Source organism: Mastomys coucha, unplaced genomic scaffold (assembly GCF_008632895.1).
Source record: "Mastomys coucha isolate ucsf_1 unplaced genomic scaffold, UCSF_Mcou_1 pScaffold11, whole genome shotgun sequence".
NCBI lineage: Eukaryota > Metazoa > Chordata > Mammalia > Rodentia > Muridae > Mastomys > Mastomys coucha.
In genome coordinates this window covers 30649048-30668823 of record NW_022196893.1, presented here as the reverse complement: position 1 = coordinate 30668823, position 19776 = coordinate 30649048, and the positions used below count along the sequence as shown (strand labels likewise).

Sequence of the window (19776 nt, the reverse complement as noted above, 5' to 3'; positions counted from 1 at the left end):
CCTCTCTTGGCTTCTTTCCCTGCAGAGGGAGTGAGTCCAGTTGGAATTCTTAGAGGCAGAGATTAAGTGGGTTCTCTCAGGTCTCACCCTGTCACTGCTCACACCCTCTTAGCTTGCTCCTGTCTGCTGTGGGTGCGAAGGTTTGCTCTTTATAAGTGGACCCCTGGGTGTGACAGGCTGGGATTCCAGAGAGCAGCTGGCTAGGAGCTGGACTGGCTGGTGTCACAGATGACTCTTTAATTTAAGCCCCCATCTCTAACTCCCTGCAGCTGCTCACCCCTCCCCCAGACCCTGCCCTTGGCTTTCCTCCCAGGAGGACTGCTCAGCGAACAGCTGGGAAGTGAGGGGCTCCTCGGGGCCAGGAGGCCTTGGCTGATGGCCCAGGTGAGGAGAGAGAGGACCAGGCAACCATGCTTCACACACACACACACACACACACACACACACACACACACACACACACACTGGAGAGGAGGGGCTGGGGGCACAGACCCTCTGCTCTCCTCGGCTGACTAAAGGCCAGTCTCTTTTTTTCCTTTTATCTTTTCTTTTCTTTTCTTCTCTCTGTGCTTGAGGTGCAGAAATGTCTGTCCGTCCCAGCCTTCTAGATTTAAAGGGGGCAGGGCCGAGGGGCAGGAGCTGCGCATGTACAGACCTGGCTTTCGCTGAAGAGATAAAGGCATTTCTTTGGTGGATGTGGCAGGGTCTCCTGTAGCCTGGACTAGCCCAGTTCTCCTGCCTCCCCCTCCCAATCCCTGGATCACAGGCATGAGCCACTGGACTTTGAAGTTTAAATTTTTACTGTTGGTTGTTTGTTTTCTAAGATCTATTTATTTATTTATTTATTTTTGGTTTTTTGAGATAGGGTTTCTCTGTATAGCCCTGGCTGTCCTGGAACTCACTCTGTAGACCAGGCTGGTCTCGAACTCAAAAATCCGCCTGCCTCTGCCTCCCAAGTGCTGGGATTAAAGATGTGTGGAACCACTTCCTGGCCTATTTATTTATTTTATGTATATGAGTACACTGTAGCTGTCTTCAGACACACCAGAAGAGGGCATCAGATCCTGTTACAGATAGTTGTGAGCCACCATGTGGTTGCTGGGAATTGAACTCAGGACCTCTGGAAGAGCGGTCAGCGCTCCTAATCACTGAGCCATCTCTCCAGCCCCAAATTCTTACTCTGTTTACGTGGGGTTTTCTTTTTCTTTCTCTCTTTTTTCCTTTTATGTTTTCTTTCTTTTCTTTCCTCCTCTCTTCTTTTCTTGTCAAGTTTTTCAAGACAAGGTTTCTCTGTGTAGCCATGGCTATCCTGGAACTCTTGGTCGACCAGGTTGGCCTCAAACTCCCAAGTGCTAGCTCTGAAGGTCTGTCTCTTAGTTTACTTAAGGGGAACATGTTTCTTACCCTTCTGTCTTGTTGTTTAAAGACAGGGTCTTGCTCTAATCCCAACCGGTGTGTCACATCTTGTCACATAACTCCCAGCAGCCCTCCTGCCTCAGCATCAAGATCACAGGTGCGAGCCACACGCCTGACTGACCAGACACTTCTCAGCAGTTTTCCCTTCCTGTCTCTCTGCTTGCCCTTCCCCTCCTCCGCACTGAAGTCACTTCCCTGTGAATCAGGCCCCTTATGAGGGGAGGGGCTTCTTGCTTGCAGTTCTAACCGAAGCTTCCAGTCACATTAAGAATTTCCAAATCCAGCCTCCCCCACATTACCCAGCCTGGCTGGCAAGGAGTTCTGTGATCCAGCCTTTCTGATGGGCTGTGGAACCACACAGAGGAATGTTTGAAACCAAGGCCATCCTGGGATCCCAGCCTGGGTTTTCCCCAGCAACTGGTGCGACTAAGCCCCAAGGGAGGAGGAAAGTGCTTGGCTCAGTGACATCCCACATGGTCAGCCTCTGGGGAAAGGGCTTATGAAGACTTTGTTTAATGCAGCCCATCTTCGTCAGGAGATCCAAGTGATCCTGTCACTGCATTCTGGTGTCCCCTAGAGGGCTACAGGAAGGTTTTTTTGAAAAATCATTTTAAAATTTTAAGATGAAATGTCTGTCACTGTGAGTCTCAGGCTGGCTTTGAACTCCTGACACTTCAACCTAAGCTCCTATGTGTTCTGGGCTTGTGCCAGCACATCTCCCTTCTTTAATAAATCTTCAGCTTCCTAGGGTGTGAAGTTGCTTCCCACCATGCCTGCCAACCTAGGCCCGCGTGGTAGAAGGAGAGAACCAACTGCTACAAGTTACCCACAGAGCTGACCTCCATGCGTGAGATGTGGCGCATGCTCGAGCACACAACCACACAGATGTAATATGTAGATGTAGGTGTGCCCCTCCCCAGCACAAGTGTAAGTGCGGGGGCTTTTTCCGTGAGTCCTCCCCTGTGTAGGTGACGGCTTCCTGCTCTCTGCTGGTGGCAGATTCCGCCCTGGGTTGGCCAAGGCCTCGGGAGCAGGGCACAGCAGCGTCTTTCCCACAGTGGGAGTGACTCACAATTTTCCTCAAGGCAACCCTTGCAGAGAGCGCTGCAGGAGCGACCGTTACTCTCACATAGCTCAGACACAACAGGGTCTCCAGTGCATCCCTACAGGACTGGGCCCCTGCCTCTGCCTCTGTGGGGGTTACATTTGGAGAGGGGTAGTGGTTGCCTTTGGGGTATGTACTTCAATACGGAAGACTAGAATGACCTCACGTTCTGGCCCTCACTCCTGCCTGGCATGCTTTTTAAGGGTTTTATGAAGAGACATCCTGGTAAATACCTTTGTGCTCTTTTTGGGCTTTGTCATTGAAGAACACGAGCTGTTCAGCCTTCCCTGGCTCTAGCCTTATAATTTCCAGGCGCTGGGCCTTGCCCTGTGTATCCCAGCCACCTCCCCAAGGCACAGATGTTGGCATATGTGCCAACTGCTCTTCCCTGTGGGTTGCTGGGGTGGGCGTGGGGGTGCAGAGTGTAGGGTTGAGGAGAAAGCTGGTGGTCGGTCACTGGTCATCAGGAGCCACAGACTGGAGCTGGGAGATGATAGGCAGACGCAGTGTTGGGGTGAGGCAGAGCTGTTGATTGGTGAATGTAACCTGAGGCCTTTACATTTGAGTGTGGGAAGGGAAACAACTTCTTAAAATTGTTTTCATTTTTTCCCAGGCCCCCATTTCTAAATATATCAAATGAGATGATGTCAGGAGCAAATCAAGTTATACTGAGCTCATTTTACAATGTTAAAATAACAAAGGTCTTTAACTTAGAAAAGATTTATTATATTGATTTTATGTGTGTGAGTGTTTTGCCTGCACTATGTAAATGCACCTTGTCTTTGCAGTGCCCTTGGAGGTGAGGAGAAGGTGATGAACACCCTGGAACCAAATTACAGGTGCTTATGAGCTGCCTTGTGGGTGCTGGGAACTGAACCCTAGTCTTCTACAGGAGCAGAAAGTGAGCCATCTCTCCAACTGCCAGGACTACATATTTTTGTGGAGTGTTAAAAATTAGTATTGAGCCAGGCAGTGGCGGCACATGCCTTTAACCCCAGCACTTGGGAGGCAGAGGCAGGCAGATCTCTGAGTTACAGGCCAGCCTGGTCTACAGAGTAAGTTCCAGAACAGCCAGGGCTACACAGAGAAACCCTGTCTCAGAAGCTTGCCTGGAATGCCATAAGGCCCCTGGCACTGACACATGCCAGAAAGGCTTCTCTCCTCTGCCTGTTATCCCTGGCTACACACACACACACACACACACACACACACACACACACACACACACACACACTGGGCTGGGCTAGGCCTTGCCTAAGACATGTAGACACCCTGCACCTAGGACTCCAGTGGGGGAAGAGGGGCTGGAACTCAGATTCACTATGAGCCCAAGACCACCACAGGCTTGTACTGCCTGATCGGAAGTGTCCAGTGAGCTCATGCTGAAAACTTTACTTGTTACCCTCAGTGTGTCCTCCGCCTGCCCTTTGCGTTGAGTAATCTTACCCATTTCTTAAGCCAGGAAAGTAATTCTCTGGAGTCAATGTCTTAACCCAAGTCCATCTGCCCAGCTGTAAAGCTATGGGATTCCATACAGCAGGCTCTGCCTACCATGGCCTCAAGGGTGGGCAGAGCTTGCATATAAGTTGTTCGATGTAGCTGATGGTAAGGCTTGGATGTGTACAGCTGAGACCACAGAGCAGGGACATCCATGCCTGTCCAGTGTGCTGTGTGAACCAGCTGTGGGGTTGCAGCAGGATCCTTCACCCAGAGAATGCTGGTAACCCCAACCAGCATTGTTAGAGATAATTAATTTGCAGGGGCACAGAAAAGCTTTTGACGCTAAACACACACAGGGTAGATTCAGTGTATGCTAGAGTTACTACTTCTTAATTTGCTCTAAATACAAGTATTGATTATAGTGTTTATCTCCTCCTGTGATGAGAAGATTAGAGGCAGTGTGGGTTTGGAAGGGCACTGACGTCTCACCTGGGAGGCAAGCGACTTCTGGCTGGGAACTTTGTGGAGGCAAGTGGAACCATGTCACCAGACAAAAAGTGGGAAGGCTGAGCGGATTTAAAAGGTTGGCACTGGCTCTTTGCTCTGAATGATTTCCCATCAGGGGTTTCATCTAGACCCCGTGCGGGCCTCTGATGTCTCCCTTGTCCGTTAAGTAGAAGCTTTGAAAGCAAAAACGCAGGGCTCTAGGCTTACTCCAGACCCACTACACACAGAGGGAACACCACACTGACACTGCTTTTCTGCTCCTTTACAGGTGAGGTGACACATCTGGCTGCCAGAGTGGACGTGCCAGCCTGGGGAGGAACAGAGATCGGTGAGGGGCCTGGGGTCTGTGCATGCTGGGACTGGGGACAGACTGGGGGTGAGAGAGCTGCACTGTGCCTCACAGTGGAGGAGAGTGAGGGTTAGGTGCTGAGAGGCACCTAACTCCCTTTTTTTAAAAAATTATTTTAAAGATTTATTTATTTTATGTATATGAGTACACTGCTGGGAATTGAATTCAGGACCTAAGTACACTGTAGCTGTCTTCAGACACACCAGAAGAGGGCGTCAGATCTCATTATGGATGGTTGTGAGCCACCATGTGGTTGCTGGGATTTGAACTCTGGACCTTCGGAAGAGCAGTCAGTGCTCTTAACCACTGAGCCATCTCTCCAGTCCTGATCCACATTTTCTAATTCTCTTTGATGAGGCCTTTAACTGGGAAGGATGGGGCAGTGGAGCCATTGGTGGAAGCTAAGGGGCATATATCCCTCAACAGAAGGTTCCGCATTGCGATGTAGTCATTGTTCTTGTGTCGCTGTGCCCAAAATACCTGGTGGAAATAACGTTTAAAAAAAAAATAGCCAGACCCTTTTTTTGGCTCTTGGCAAGGAAGGCAGTGTAGAGTGGCTTTGTCTCTGGTGGCAAAAGTCTGAGGTAAAAACTGTTCAGAGCTACTGGCCAGGGAGCCTCGAGCTTAGAGACCAAGCTAAATCCTCCGAAGGTTCTAGAGACTGCTGCTCAGGGGACGTGGGCTCAACATGAGCCCACGGGGGACACTGCAGATTCGAGCAGGGATATACATAACACGAAGGATTGCTGGGATTTGCTCAGGTGAAAGATGAAGACTAACATTTCAAGCTAAGCGCCCCAGCAGGAGCCTCCTGAATGGGAAAGACACAGCAGAGCGCTCTGCTGTGCTCCTGTGTATCCAGGGTATTCTGGTCTCTGGTCTTCAGTCTGCGTCCTGCATTGCCGGACGGCACAGGAAGAGTGGGATTGGTCAGGGAAGCGAGTACTGGGCCCTGTGCTCAGAAGCCAACAGCCATGGTCAGGGGACCACTATAGAACTGCTGAGAACAGCATCGAGCACAGGCAGAGCTTGAGAGCCCAAGGGACAATAGAAAGGCCTGGCCAAGCTGCGAGGCAGGTGGCATCGAGAGGCGCCAGCAGACAGGTCAGTACGTGCAAAGCCGCTGGCGCCCTGGGACCTTCGCGGCAGTGTTTTAAGCTCTCTCAAAGTACCTGGATCATTTGGAGCCAGAAGAGGGAGTGTAGGAGGCACAAAGGATGCTTCATGCTGTGTCCAAGGAGAGACAAAGCTTAGCTGTGGTTCGGGTGCTGGGAATTGAACCTGGGTCCTCGGGAAGAGCAGGCAGCCCTCTTAGCTGAGCCGTAGATTCAGCCCATCTTCAAATCCCCTTGGTGCCTGGTGTGGTGGTGCACACTTTTAGTCCTTGGAAGACTGAGATGGACGTATCTCTGTGAGTTCAAGGCCAGCCTGGTCTACAGAGTGAGTCCAGGACAGCCAGGGCTTGTTACCAAATGAACCCTGTCTTGTAAAACCAAACTAATTAATTAATTCCCTTGGCAGGTTTAAGTTTTATGTGTCAACAGTGAGTTACGTTAGTTGGAGTTGGTGTTACTTTGTAAACAAGGACGTTGAGTCTCAGGGCAGCTGATTCGCCAGCAGAGAATTCGGACTCCAGGCCCTGTGCAGGGTGTGTGAGAGAGCTGGGGCTCCTGTAGGCACGAAAGCGTAAACCAAGAGTCACCCAGCCCGACCTTGAGCTGTTGTACTATCAAAGTGTAACAGAAGTCACTAAAGAGTGTTGTCACCTCCTCCTGCCTTCTCTCTCTTGCCTGGGAGTAGCCTGCCAGGCCTTGTTTCCAGAGCCTGACTCCCAAGGCCATGGAGCAGCCAGCCGCAGGCACTGGAAACCCGAGGCCGCCTGCTGGCGAAGACGGGAGCATGGAGCTCGGCACCTGCCAGGACCTTTTGCACCGACTTCGGGAGCTGGAGGTATGTGGTCGAAGACAGGGTAGGGCGTGGGGAGTCAGGGCTGCCCACCTCAGAGCTCAGTATGGAGAAAGCTTGCCAGGCGGGAGAGGGCTGGGTGTTTCTTTACTAAAGCTCCCCAGGGGAGGCCTGGTTCCCCTTCTCTGTCCAGCTCAGGCGGCAGCAAAGGGTGTGTAGCTGTCCTATGCCCCAAGGGTCTCCCCTGACCCTGACCCTGACCTCTATGGCTCTGATGGCTCCAAGGACAGTAGTGGCCATAGAGGCTACTGAGTAAAACAGCCAGATAACCCTGGCCCAGGAGTTTGATGGACAGGGCAAAGCTTGTCCACAACGCCACCCTCACTCCCAGGGTACAAATGAGCCTCCATGTTTCCATTTTCACTGTAGGCAGAGAACTCGGCGCTTGCGCAGGCCAATGAGAACCAGCGGGAGACTTACGAACGCTGTCTGGATGAGGTCTGTGGGGTTTGCCGAAGGACAGGGCTGAGGACGGGGTGGGTGGGCACAATGCCAGCTCAGCTCCCGGGCTTTGTGTCCCCAGGTTGCCAACCACGTGGTGCAGGCACTACTGAACCAGAAGGTGAGTGGATTCAGGAATATCTCACCCCCACCCAACTGCTGCAGGATAGACCCAAGGTATAGTCAGGAGGCCCCGTGCTGGGACTCCAGACACTTGCTCAACTAAGTCTCTACCACCACAGAATGGCCGAGGAGCAGCTCCTTGTTGGCCCATTTGGCCTGTGCCACTGCCTCTGACTGGCCCATTATTCTCTACAGGGAAGCAGAGTAGGTTGGTAAGGCCAGGTCTCTGAACCGTGGGAGCTTCAATTTGCACTAGAATACCTTCCCTTACCCAGAGCCCTGCTGATTTCTCTAGCACCTTCAAACTGCTCCCAGCGGCCTTGAAATGTTTTCTTCAGGCTCACTGTGATATGGGCCACTTTGACTGCAGGGTCTCCCACGCCTTAGATGCCCCTCCCTTTTGACATGGCTTCTAGGAGGGAGGAAGTCAGCTGCAGAAATGGTGGAAATGACAGAGACTGGCCTTTATCATCCATTAGGATAGTAAACCTAGAGCGCTCATCCCCAGAGGCTGTAGCTGTGAGTACAGCTGGCTGGGACGGGAAGTCGCCCTCCTCTCCTGCTTCCTCACCTTTGTTTCCTGTCCTTCCTGGGTGGACAGGACCTGCGGGAGGAGTGTATCAAGCTGAAGAAGAGGGTGTTTGACCTGGAGCGGCAGAATCAGATATTGAGCGCACTGTTGCAGCAGAAGCTGACGACCAGCCCCCTCCCTCAGGTGGGCAGAACATTCTCCTGTGGGCCCCATTAGCCTCCACTTGCTCCTCTCTTCACCTCATAGGAGCAGAGTGTCAGCTGTCTCAGCACAGGCCTGCGGCCTTTCGGGGAAGGCGTGCTTGGACTAACAGACTTGTGTATTAGCTGAAGGAGGGCTTCTCAAGTCCCTCCAGACTCATCTGTCAGGCCCTCCCCTGTTCTCCCTACTCAGCCAGACAGTGTCCTTCCTTACTAGTTGTTGTTGGAGGAGGAGGGGGAAGATAGGGTCGCACTCTGCATCCCTGGCTGGACGTACCACTCAGGCAGTCCTCCTGCCTCAGCTACCTAAGTACTAAGAGGAGAGGCATGCCCTCACTCCCAGGGTACCCTTTCTTATAACAGAGAAAGCTTGGATTTACCCTGCCCTGTGTGGGAGTTGGGTGGAGGATGTAAATGCAGTTATTTCCAGCTCTCTAGAGGTCCCTGTGGCCAGTGACGTGGCTTCTTCCTGGCCAGAGCCAGGGCAGGGCTAAGCATAAGGAGCCCAGAGCTGCGTGTCACAGAGAGGACAAGAACGGCACTTCACCCATTAACTGGGTGTGGGTGGCTGCACACCCTGGCTTGCACATTCACGGGCACTGGTTTCTGCTAGCAGCCCGGACCTTGCCCCCTAACCCCGGGAACAGTGGGGGACGCAGGGGGGCTAGCTCTGGGAATCAGTCCTGGGATCAGTTGTCACAGATGTCACTCTGTCAGGAGCCCCAAGGATGGAATAAGATGCAGAGAAGAATGGCCTGGAAGGAGGATAGCAGCCAGCCCCTGCCCCCGTTCTGACAAGGAAGGAAGACGCTCTCTATCAGGGCGAAGCTGAGCCATATCTGTCCAAATGACCCAACCTGGTATCTGATCCCCATGAATCGGATCCCAGGCAGCAGTGGGCAGCCCACAGTTGCCCCTGCCCATGTTGTGCCTCTGCAGGAACCCCTGAGGCCTAGCAGTCTCCAGGCTTCCTCCATTCCAGTGACTGAGAGCCAAACACAGCACAACCTAAGACTCTTTTTAAAAATCCTGAATGAACTCCGGGATCACTGAGGGTCGGTCCAGTAGAGTTCTCACCCAAGTTACCATAATGCGATGGAAAATTATAAGCATTAAGTGTTGGTCTCAAATAAACAGGTTGGGGTTCTAACTGCCTTTTAGCTAAGTGTGACCTTGGGCAGAGTATCAAACTACATAAACTATAGGTTTTTCCCCTTACAAATGGCACAGAAACACTCTCGTTCAATGAGGTAATATATGGTGCTTGGTGCTTGGTCCATAGAAAGTCAGTCAATGGCAGCAGTTTAGTATTATTAATGTGACTCCCGGGGTGTGCTTCTCTGGCTTGACAGCTCCATTGAGCAGACACTAATTGAGCTTTCCTTGGGAGCCAGGCCTTGGCAAACTGGCCCATCTCAAGGTCCTGTGGTGTTACATCCTGTGCAGGGTGAGTGTGTCCCTGAAGGCTGAGACCGCTAAGAGGCAGTCCACGGACAGCCATGCTAGAGTCAAGTGTGGCAGCTCTGCTTGTCCCAGGGTACAGGAGAGGGACAGCTAGGCCTCGGAGGACGGAAGACCTGGAGGGTGGCTTGCTTGGTGGTAAGGAACTTGTCATGCAAAACGTTAGGGCTTGTGTGTAGTCCCCAGCACCCCTTGTAAAAAGCTGGACATGATGCCATATGCTTACAACCCAAGCTCTGAGGTAGAGAGAGGAAGATCCCAGCGGTTCACTGGCCCGCCAGCTGAGTCTACTCTTTGAGCCCTAGGTCCCAGTGACAAGCCCTGTTTCTAAGAAACAAGGCAGGTGACTCCTGAGGAAGAGTGCCTAAGAGCGTGCGTGTGTGCATGCATGCATGTATGCACACGCATGCACACCATACACACAGACTTAAGAAAGTTCCTGCAAGGAAGTGACATTGGACCTGTGTGCTGGGTAGAAAGGAGCCTGACAGAGTCTGTAGATGGCTGCGGAGGAGGAATCCCCCATGGAAGGAACACCCAGAGGGTGGCACGATTTCAGCTTGGGTGGATGAAGGATGTGTGGAAGGAAGTGAGGAGGAAGAGCAGGAGCTGTTTGAAGGATCCACAGCCCCGGAGGTAGAGGTTCTCCAGCCGCCAGCGGCGGGGGAAGAGGCCTCAAGGCACAGAAGTACTTTAGGGAAAGGCCGTGTTAGCTTCCTGTACAAGACTAAAAGCCTCTGAATAAGGTCAGGGGCTCAAGGGGATGGGAATGCCAAGCACACTGTCAGGCCAGAAGTGCAGATCTGGGCTGCAAATGGCCAAGGGCAAGGTCCAGACGCTACAGGAGCTGTGGGGGGCGAGGTGAGTGAAGGGTTAAAGCTGACTCATCCCCATTCAACATGCAAGAACTCTCAAGGACCAAGAGTCAGCAAAATAGGAAGCCGGGGCTACATGCTCCTTGTACAATCTGGAGAGTAGATATCTCCATGAGACTGGGGAATTCAGAATGACAGCTCGCTGCCTTTCATGTGTGTGTGTGTGTGTGAGAGAGAGAGAGAGAGAAAGGAGACGGATGGACAGACAGGCGGGGGGTCGGAGGGATGTGCGAGCTTGCACAGCAGCAGAAGTCACCCTTGGCATGACATCCTTCAGGTACTGTCCTCCTTGTCCTGGAGAGACAGGAAAGGGCCTGTTGCTGGTCGCTTGCTAGCTGCAAGCTGGAGTGAACTGTGCACGCCCACTGTGCCTGGCTTTTGGGGAGGAAGGGTGTGGGGAAGTGTTTGTTTTTCCGAGACAAGTCTTCTCTGTGTATCCCTGGCTATCCTGGAACTTGTACTATAAACCAGGCTGGTCTCGAACTCCCAAAGGTCCACCAGCCTCTGCCTTCCAAGTGCCACTACCTCCTGGCATGGCTTCAGTTTCTTAGATCCTAGGTGGTCAGAATAGGAAGGGACCTTCATGGTAGTGTTCTTTTTGAGGGGCCAATGACATCTGTGTTCTCTCTGCAGATCCCACTCACCCCACTCCAGCCGCCATCAGAACGACCAGCCTCCCCATCCCCAAACGCCACTGAGGGACCAGCCACCTCACTGCCTTTAGGACACTGTGCTGGGCAAAGAGAGGTAGGAGCAGTGGGCACTAGGGTTTGTGCCTCACTGGCTAGAGGCGCCACCACGGGCTCTTAACAAGTCTTGGGGACAGGCTCTTTCCTGTGCAGGCTCCTGTCCAGGATGGAAGTGTGAGCCCTCAGCTGCAGCCTCATACCCTCCCCCAGTCATGGCCTGCACGCGGTGTATGATGTCATGCAGCAGGAGTCACAGCGCACACCTGCAGACTCATTCCGTGCTGGGCACCAACTAGGCAGGCCACCTCGGACAGGGCTCTTACTTTATGGGGCTAAACAGTCACTGTCTCATTTCACAGCTGATGCTACGATACTTAGAGGTCACATGACTTGCTGGAGGTCATGTGAACGAGGTAGAACTGGGCTTGATACCCTGATTCCAGAGCACATGTAGATAAGCGCTGTGCAGGACAGGGCTGGGTAGCAGAAGATTTGCATGGGGCCATCCCCGGGCCTGCTGGAACTCCTACCTGCCGGTCAGCTCTGACTGGGCAAGGCCCAGGCTTGCCTGCCATGAGTGACTGAGTCTCGGCCATGATACACCCTCTTCTTGAACTTGTGTACTTTCTGGAGCCGGAACACAGGCAGGCCTCCCTCCAGCCTAGAACAAACACAGGCCAGCACTGTTAACTGGTCAGACTGGCAGTGTAAAAAGAGTAATGGGGATAGGAAACTGGCCATGGGGTACTCAGTCTACGAGTGTGTGTGAGGTACGACAACCCGGCTAGGCGGGGTCGGCGACCCTCGAGGAAGCCGAGGCGTCATATCCCAAGGGGATTTGTTGTGGTACAGAAAGACAGGATGGCGTGTTCCTACATACTTTTATGAAATGTTTACCTTAAGGCCTGGGCCTCGAGCACCAGCCAGAGTCTCTCTCCTTCTCACGCTTTTTCTCCTCCCAGGTGTGTTGGGAGCCGCAGTTACGGCCAGGTGGCCCAGGCCCCCCGGCCACTCCACCCCCAGCGCTGGATGCCCTGTCCCCATTTCTTCGGAAGAAAGCTCAGATTTTAGAGGTGCTGCGAGCCCTGGAAGAGACTGACCCTTTGCTTTTGTGCTCACCTGCTACCCCCTGGAGACCCACAGGCCAAGGCCCTGGCTCCCCAGAGCCCATCAATGGCGAGCTCTGCAGCCCACCACAGCCTGAACCCTCACCCTGGACACCCTACTTGCTGCTCGGTCCGGCGAGCCTAGGGTCACTGCTGCACTGGGAGCGTGTCTTAGGGGGCCCTGGGGAAGAAGAAGGCATCCGGCAACCCTGGGCTTCTAGCAGGGCCCCACCGCCAGCCCAGGGCCCCAGCTCTGGCCCACACTGTGCTCCAGGCAGCAGCTCTTCATCTTCTTCTGATGAAGCAGGAGACCCCAATGAAGCCCCCAGCCCTGACACCCTGCTTGGTGCCCTGGCCCGCAAGCAGTTAAATCTGGGCCAACTCCTTGGAGACACAGAGACTTACCTCCAAGCTTTCCTGGCCGGGGCTACAGGCCCCCTCGGTGGCGACCACCCAGGTGCTGGGAAGCCATCCTCACCAGATCCAGGACCCCCACAGGTGTCCCAGTCCAAAGGCCTCCCAAAGTCAGCTTGGGGTGGAAGTACGCCAGAGACCACCAGGCTGGGCTTCGGTGCTACCTCAGAGGGCCAGGGGCCCCTCCCCCTCCTCAGCGTGCTCATGGGTGCAGGGGACGCCCCGCTGGGCTCCCGGCCTGGCCATCCCCATTCCTCATCTCAGGTGAAAAGCAAGCTCCAGATTGGGCCCCCCTCCCCCGGGGACTCCCAGGGACCCCTTCTGCCATCTCCAGCCAGAGGTCTCAAGTTTCTCAAGCTGCCTCCAGCCTCAGAGAAGGTCCCCAGCCCAGGAGGTCCCCAACTCAGTCCCCAACTTCCCCGGAGTTCTCGAATCCCTTGTCGAAATAGTGGCTCAGATGGTAGCCCCTCTCCACTACTGGCTCGAAGGGGTCTGGGTGGAGGAGAGCTGTCCCCAGAGGGGGTGCAGGGCCTGCCCGGCAGCCCTTTACCCTGCTCCATAATGCCAGACTCTGTGCAGCTCAGACCCTCCCAGTCGGCTGTGTCCACTACACTGTCTCCAGGGCCAGTAGTGTCTCCCTGCTTTGAAAACATCCTGGACCTTTCCCGGAGCACCTTTAGGGATTCCTCCCCAGAGCCGCCTCCATCCCCGCTGCAGGTTCCTGCCTACCCACAACTGACTCTGGAGGTACCCCAGACCCCTGAGGTGCTCAGGAGCCCCGGGGCCCCCAGCCCTGGCCTCCCAGAATCCTGTCCCTACAGCAGCCCCCAGGAGAAGAGTACGGACAGGGCAGGCTCTGAGTCTCCCCACGCCGGCCGCAGGGCCCTGGGGGGCTCATCCAGGAAGCCTGGCCAGGGATCAGGGCGACGACCTGGTGACCCTAGCCACACACCTTTGCGAGACAGATTGGCAGCACTTGGAAAACTGAAGACAGGCCCCGAGGGGCCTCTGGGTCCAGAGAAGAATGGAGTGCCAGCCCGGTCTAGCACTGAGAAAGCCAGGGCACTAGTGCGGTCGGGTGAGTGTCCTGGAGACATGCCTCCCAGCACAAGACCTCTCGAGCAGTCAGAAGCCAAGGGTGTCTTTCGGGGAGCAGTGGCCTTGGGCACAAGCAGCCTGAAGCAACAGGAACCTGGACTTACGGATCCTGGTGCCAGAGTCTACTCCTCGCACTCCATGGGAGCGCGAGTGGATCTGGATCCCATCTCACCGAGGAGCTGCCTCACCAAAGTGGAGCTGGCCAAGAGTCGGCTAGCGGGGGCTCTGTGTCCCCAGGTGCCCCGCACACCTGCAAAGGTGCCAACCTCAGCCCCCAGCCTGGGCAAACCCAAAAGCCCTCACAGCAGCCCCACAAAGCTACCCTCCAAGTCCCCCACCAAGGTGGTGCCCCGCCCTGTGGCACCCTTAGGCACCAAGGAGCCCCCTAAGCCCGACAAAGTGAAGGTCCCACCCTGGGCAGATTGTGGCAGCATAGTTGGCCAGCCTACATCCCCAGGACCCGGACCGGCAGACCCAAGCCAGGGCCCCGAAGGGCCAGCCCCACACTCGGCCATCGAGGAGAAGGTGATGAAGGGCATCGAGGAAAATGTGCTGCGCCTTCAAGGTCAGGAACGGGCTCCAGGCTCCGAAGCCAAGCACCGCAACACCAGCAGCATTGCCAGCTGGTTTGGCCTTAAAAAGAGCAAGCTGCCAGCTCTGAACCGACGCACAGAGGCTACCAAAAACAAGGAAGGGGCTGGTGGGGCCTCCCCACTCCGGAAAGAAGTCAAGACAGAAGGCCGGAAGCTGGAGGCGGAGAGCCTCAACATCTCCAAGCTGATGGCGAAGGCAGAAGACCTGCGCCGAGCCCTAGAGGAAGAGAAGGCCTATCTGAGCAGAGCGCGCCCACGGCCTGGGGGCCCAGCCACCGTGCCCAGCCCTGGTCTGGGGCAGGCGCAAGGCCAGCTGGCCGGCATGTACCAGGGTGCAGACACTTTTATGCAGCAGCTGCTGAACAGGTAAGGGCCTGGGACCAGGGGTCAGGTACCCAGTGGGCTGGGGCCGCCCTGGGAGTCTGAGCTTCCCAGAGGTCAAGGGGCACACAGTGCCAGCAGCACGGCTGTCCTCACTGGCTGCTGTTAACTCAGTGAGACTAGCTCTCACTTGCCAGATCTTTCCGGATCCCTGCCCCTTGCAGCCCCTCGGTATCTGTACAAGGAAGCACATGGTGGCTCCTCGTCTGTCTAATGAAAGTCCACCTTGGGGAAGGGGCAAGAGGACTGCCCTTTGACTCCTGCCATTATGGTGTCGTGGGTTAGAGAAGGGGACCACTTACCGTGTTTACTCTGTCTAGGCCAACTGGGTAAAAAAGCTGAAGAACTCGCACTAGGCACAGTGGCCCTGGGAAGAGGTGAAGGTGGGCTCCCGTGTTCTTTCCTGCCCCTCCACTCTCTCTGCTTGCCCCTCCAACCACCCTGCCTTTCCTAAGCTTCAGGAGGTGTTGAAGAGAGCATCCACAGGTCCCTCTTCCCAGAGTGGGCAGCAGTGTTGGAGGGCTTGTGGCTGGTGCCTTAGTCTGTTTTGTATCACTAATTAAATGTGTTTCTAAAACAAACAGCTCTTATAAAGAGGGTCATTGTCGCCTGTGGTTCTAGACATCTGGTAGTTGCCTTCTGCTTCCAGAGTCCTGCGGCAACTCAGAGTGTCACGGGACGAGGCACAGAGTGTGGTGCTTGGCATCTGTGTCTTTAAAAGCCACCAGTCGTGAGGGTCTGTGTCCTCATGACCATGACTGATCCTAGTTGCTTCCTGAGAGGTTCTACCTCTGAAAGCATTTCCATCTTTTGTGCTTGTTTGAGACAGGGTCTGAATATGTAGGCTGGCCCAAAACGCTCTGTGTAGACCAGGCTGGCCTCAAATTCAGAGCCCCACCAGCCTCAGCCTGGTACCGCCAGGGGCCAACAGCATTCCCATCCTAACAATACCTAAAGCCTTGACAGACACTCCAGCTAAGCCTGGACCCTAGCAATTGCTAGGCAGCAGCTTCCCTCACATCCATCGCACTCTTGTCCTAGGGTGGATGGCAAGGAGCTGCCCCCCAAGAGCTGGCGGGAGCCCAAGCCTGAGTATGGGGATTTCCAACCAGTGTCCACCGACCCCAAGAACCCGTGGCCTGCCTGTGGGCCTCGGAATGGCCTGGTAGGCCCACTTCAGGGCTGCGGAAAGCCTGGCAAGGTAAGCTCTTAGTCAGCGCCTGTGCTGAGGGCCTGGCTTTAGTCTTCATGGGCGCCTGGACACTGTTAGTCTACATTGTGCCTACCGCTTGGCCTCACACACCCCCAAAGGTGCCGTGGGGACCTTGGGGGGGGGGCACCGGAATGGACATGCAGATCTTCTGACCCCACACAGCCTAGCAGTGAGCCAGGTAGGCGAGAAGAGATGCCCTCAGAGGACAGCTTGGCGGAGCCAGTTTCCACCTCACACTTCACAGGTCAGCAGGGTCCCCTTCTCTCCTCACTCCCTGTCACCGCAGCAGTGCCCGGTCCTGGGTGGCATCTTGGTGCTTGGCCCTGACTGTTGGGGATGTGGATCTCCGTGGTGGCAAAGGCATGATTCTCCCTGTCCTGAGGGGGGGTTGCAGGGGTGGGGCGAGTTCTGCAGGAGGAGTCTTTTGGGCCAGGAAAACCCTGAGTGGGATGGGCTGAGCCTGAGCCTTATTCTTCGGTGTACCCTGTCCTCCACAGCCTGCGGCTCACTGACTCGAACCTTGGACAGTGGCATTGGGACCTTCCCACCCCCAGATCATAGCAGCAGTGGAACCCCTAGCAAGAATCTCCCCAAGACCAAGCCGCTGCGTCTGGATCCCCCGCCGGGGGCACCCCCAGCTCGGCCTCCGGGCCTCACCAAAGTCCCTCGCCGTGCCCACACGCTAGAGCGGGAGGTGCCAGGCATAGAAGAGCTGCTGGTGAGTGGGCGGCACCCCAGCCTGCCAGCCTTCCCTGGGCTGCTCAAGGCTCCCCCAGGCCACCGAAGCCATCAGACCTGTCCTGATGGTGAGTGTCCCGGCAAGTGGTAGGGCATCCCTAAGAGGCTCCTTGGAGCTGGTCAGACGCGTTCACTTTCCCCTTCTTCCTGGACAGATCCCTGTGAAGAGCCAGGTCCTCCCCCACCTGTCCAGCTGGCCAAGAACTGGACCTTCCCCAACACCAGAACAGCTGGCAGCTCCAGTGACCCCTTCCTGTGCCCACCCCGACAACTGGAGGGACTGCCTAGGACCCCCATGGTAAGGCTACAGGGAGAAGAGAGGGCTGGGTGCTTGGAGGGAGAGACTGGGAGATGTCTCTGTGAGGTGCATACAGCCAGCACCTCCAGAGGAGGTGAGGATAAGCTCACCAACCCATCCCATTCTGGGAAAAGGCTTCCATTTCTCCTCAGAACCCTGCCTCTGTGAACCCCCTCAGCAGTCTGGGTGGGTAGGATTCCCCTCTGAGCAGTACCTCTCCTCTAGGCCCTGCCTGTGGACCGAAAACAGAGCCTGGATCCCAGCCGCACATCCACGCCTCAGGGCCCAGCATTTGGAGGCAGTCGTACCCCCAGCACGTCGGACATGGTCGAGGAAGGCCGAGTGGCCAGTGGGGGTGCTCCTGGGCTGGAGACCTCAGAATCCCTAAGTGACTCCCTCTATGACTCGCTGTCCTCCTGTGGGAGTCAGGGTTGAGGGACTGCACCCACCACCATTCCTCGGGAGCTAGGGACCCCAGACGACCTGCTTCCTTGCTCCGCGCCCCGCGTCTCGGGGCCAGTGAGGCTTGATCTGAAGGGACCAAGGAGAAGGTGGATAAGAGGCGACGGGTCCCTGGCTTATGCCACCACTGCTGTGGATGGGACAACCATGCTCAGCTCAGGGAGAGACCTCACTGGAGTCCCTCGACTCCCCCAAAGTAAGGCTCTGCTCTATGGGACCGGGGGCTCCAGGCTGCTTTGTCCCAGCTCCCACTTCAGGCCGAGCCATCCATCTTGTGGTGCTGGGCTTCCTGCCCGACAGCTGTGCCACCTCTGCCCAACCTGGCACCATCCTTGCCCCAAGCCCCCATGGGGCTGATTTTTGAAGCCCCAGGCTTATGGAGGTTGGGGGTGGAGGGGACAAGTTGCCTTCTCTCTCTGTCCTGGTCCTCCCTGCTGTCTGAATGGTGCCTCCCTTCCGCACACCGTGAGATCCGTTTGTCTGTCTTCATCTTCGTTTTTATATCTATATAAAAGCGCCTGGTCCAGTCCCCATGCCCCACCCACGCTGGGTTAATTTATCTGTTGTTGAAAAGCAGCTGCTCCGCTTGCAGCCTCTGCTTCTGCGGTATCCCTAATAAAACGTGGAGGCCTCTCCCCACCGTGACTGTTGTGTGGCAGCAGCCCCCTGTATGCTGGCATCTCTGTAACCCTTCAGGTGGACAGGCGGGTAGGTCCAGGGAACCCCCAGGTACCCTTACGAAGCTGTGTGCCCTTCCCTAGGAGGTGACTTACAGGGACCTGCTTAGATCTGAGGCTGGGAGGATGTCCCTGAGCAGGGGGGGCACAGCCTTGGAGAGGAAGATGGGGAAGAGGTCTGTGATCATGCACTCAACCCTCTCCACGCTCCAGGTTAGGGATGGGCCAGTTCAGAGCAGTCTCACTGGCTTTTCGTGAAAACACGGAACAGTAGGTAACTACCCAGGCCGAGATGGGCGGGGCCTGGTAGGCTTACCCTCACAGTGGCACACCACACCATGCCATCTCTCTCCCCACTTCCTCGTGCTTTATAAACCATCTAGTGGCTTGGGAACACTAGAAGCCAAGGATTTTTATCACCAGAGCTGGTGTTCCAAAAAAACCCCTATCACTACAAACCTTGGTTTTCCTCATCTGTGTATCAGAGGCCAGGTGACCCCACCAGCAGCCTTCTTCATGCTCTTCACTCCATTCCACATCTGCCTTCTTCCCTCAGCTGACGTCATCATTGAAGAAATTAACAAGACCAGAACAGGGTCTGACATGCAGGTCTGTGCCTGCCTCTTCCTAGGAGGGCTAAAGGAAGCCGGCATCCTCCTGACTGGTTTCTTGACCTGTTATTGGCCTAAGCCTGATGCATTACATTATTTCCTGTTAGAACTGCTTTGGCCTTCTGGATTCCATTTCTTCCAGAAAGGAGTTTGGCATGGTGGGCTTGAGTTTTCTCTCGTTCCCTTCAAAGCTAAGACCAAAGGAGACCAAACGTTCTCACCAGGGATCTGCTCAGTATGCTAAGAATTTGAAAATACCAGGTGCCACCTTGGTCCCTGGGTCAGTATGAGTCAATTGGAGAAATGTCCCAGGGCAAGATAGGCTGCATGCACCATAGCGGTCCCTGGAGGCAGCCCTGCCTGCCATGATCAGCCATAGCCCACAGGACAGTGCCCCACCCCCACCCAGGGCTCAGTTCCAACGGAAAGGATTTTGGGGAGAGAGCATGTGGGTGAGTTTACTGATACTCCAGGGACCCCAGTTTCTTGGCGGCCAAGGAAGGCTTCGCTGAAAGCCCCCTTGATCCTGGCTGGCGCACAACACTTGGTGTCTCCGTTTGCAACAGCTGCTCTTAAAGTCACTGTGACCTCACTCTCCTCAAGAACAATGGGCGAATGTTCACGGAAGACCTGAGCTGGGTTTCCCAAACACAGGAAGTTCAGACTGCCAGACAGCTGCCCTCCCCCAAAAGGCCAAGGCGGGAAAGAGGCGGGCTCCTCTCTGGCACTTTTGCAGGAAGCACCCCCGCCCCCAAACACACCCCAAAAAAGAAAGAAAAAGGAAAAAAAAAAGCCTCTCTAGGCTGCCAGGGTTTTCTTTTCCTTCTTTCTTTTCAACTTTCCTTCCCTTTTTGTCTACAAATAGTATGTTTTGTTTCCTTTTTTAAAAAAAGAAAGCATGCTCCGCTGCGAACTCGAGATCCCCGCCCTTATTCTCTGGGGTAACTCAAGTGTATAAATAAATCTCTTAAAGCCACAAGTTCACGGTAAGTACTTGTGGGTCGTCTGTGACTTTAGATTTTAGGGTAGGGGACCAGCTTTTTTTTTTTTTTTTTTTTTTTTTTTTTTTTTTTTTTTTTTTT

General features: G+C 54.9%; 1 protein-coding gene and 1 long non-coding RNA gene across 9 annotated transcripts in view; one reads left to right on the top strand and one right to left on the bottom strand.

Annotated features, from left to right (window-relative positions):
- Nckap5l (NCK associated protein 5 like) overlaps window positions 1-18053 on the top strand; it is a 35276-nt gene extending 17223 nt beyond the window's left edge. For 4 of the 8 annotated variants that reach the window (XM_031355377.1, XM_031355367.1, XM_031355404.1 and 1 more), the window contains 12 exons: window positions 4737-4796; window positions 6618-6767; window positions 7152-7220; window positions 7306-7344; window positions 7948-8061; window positions 11048-11161; window positions 12066-14680; window positions 15737-15896; window positions 16071-16152; window positions 16406-16714; window positions 16802-16944; window positions 17170-18053. In XM_031355377.1, coding sequence (XP_031211237.1) covers window positions 6657-6767; window positions 7152-7220; window positions 7306-7344; window positions 7948-8061; window positions 11048-11161; window positions 12066-14680; window positions 15737-15896; window positions 16071-16152; window positions 16406-16714; window positions 16802-16944; window positions 17170-17379 — 3966 coding nt within the window. In that variant the 5' untranslated portion in view covers window positions 4737-4796; window positions 6618-6656 and the 3' untranslated portion in view covers window positions 17380-18053. Of the gene's footprint in view, window positions 1-3309; window positions 3361-4736; window positions 4797-6617; window positions 6768-7151; window positions 7221-7305; window positions 7345-7947; window positions 8062-11047; window positions 11162-12065; window positions 14681-15736; window positions 15897-16070; window positions 16153-16405; window positions 16715-16801; window positions 16945-17169 lie in introns of all 8 variants that reach the window. The other 4 variants (XM_031355387.1, XM_031355397.1, XM_031355430.1 and 1 more) reach the window with 3 other exon arrangements.
- On the bottom strand, window positions 5069-7901 carry LOC116079656. The gene is made up of 3 exons (XR_004114113.1): window positions 6584-7901; window positions 5990-6487; window positions 5069-5297 (listed from the first exon to the last, which is right to left on the bottom strand). It is a non-coding gene; the product is annotated as an uncharacterized LOC116079656 (long non-coding RNA).
- Window positions 18054-19776: the final 1723 nt, after the last annotated feature.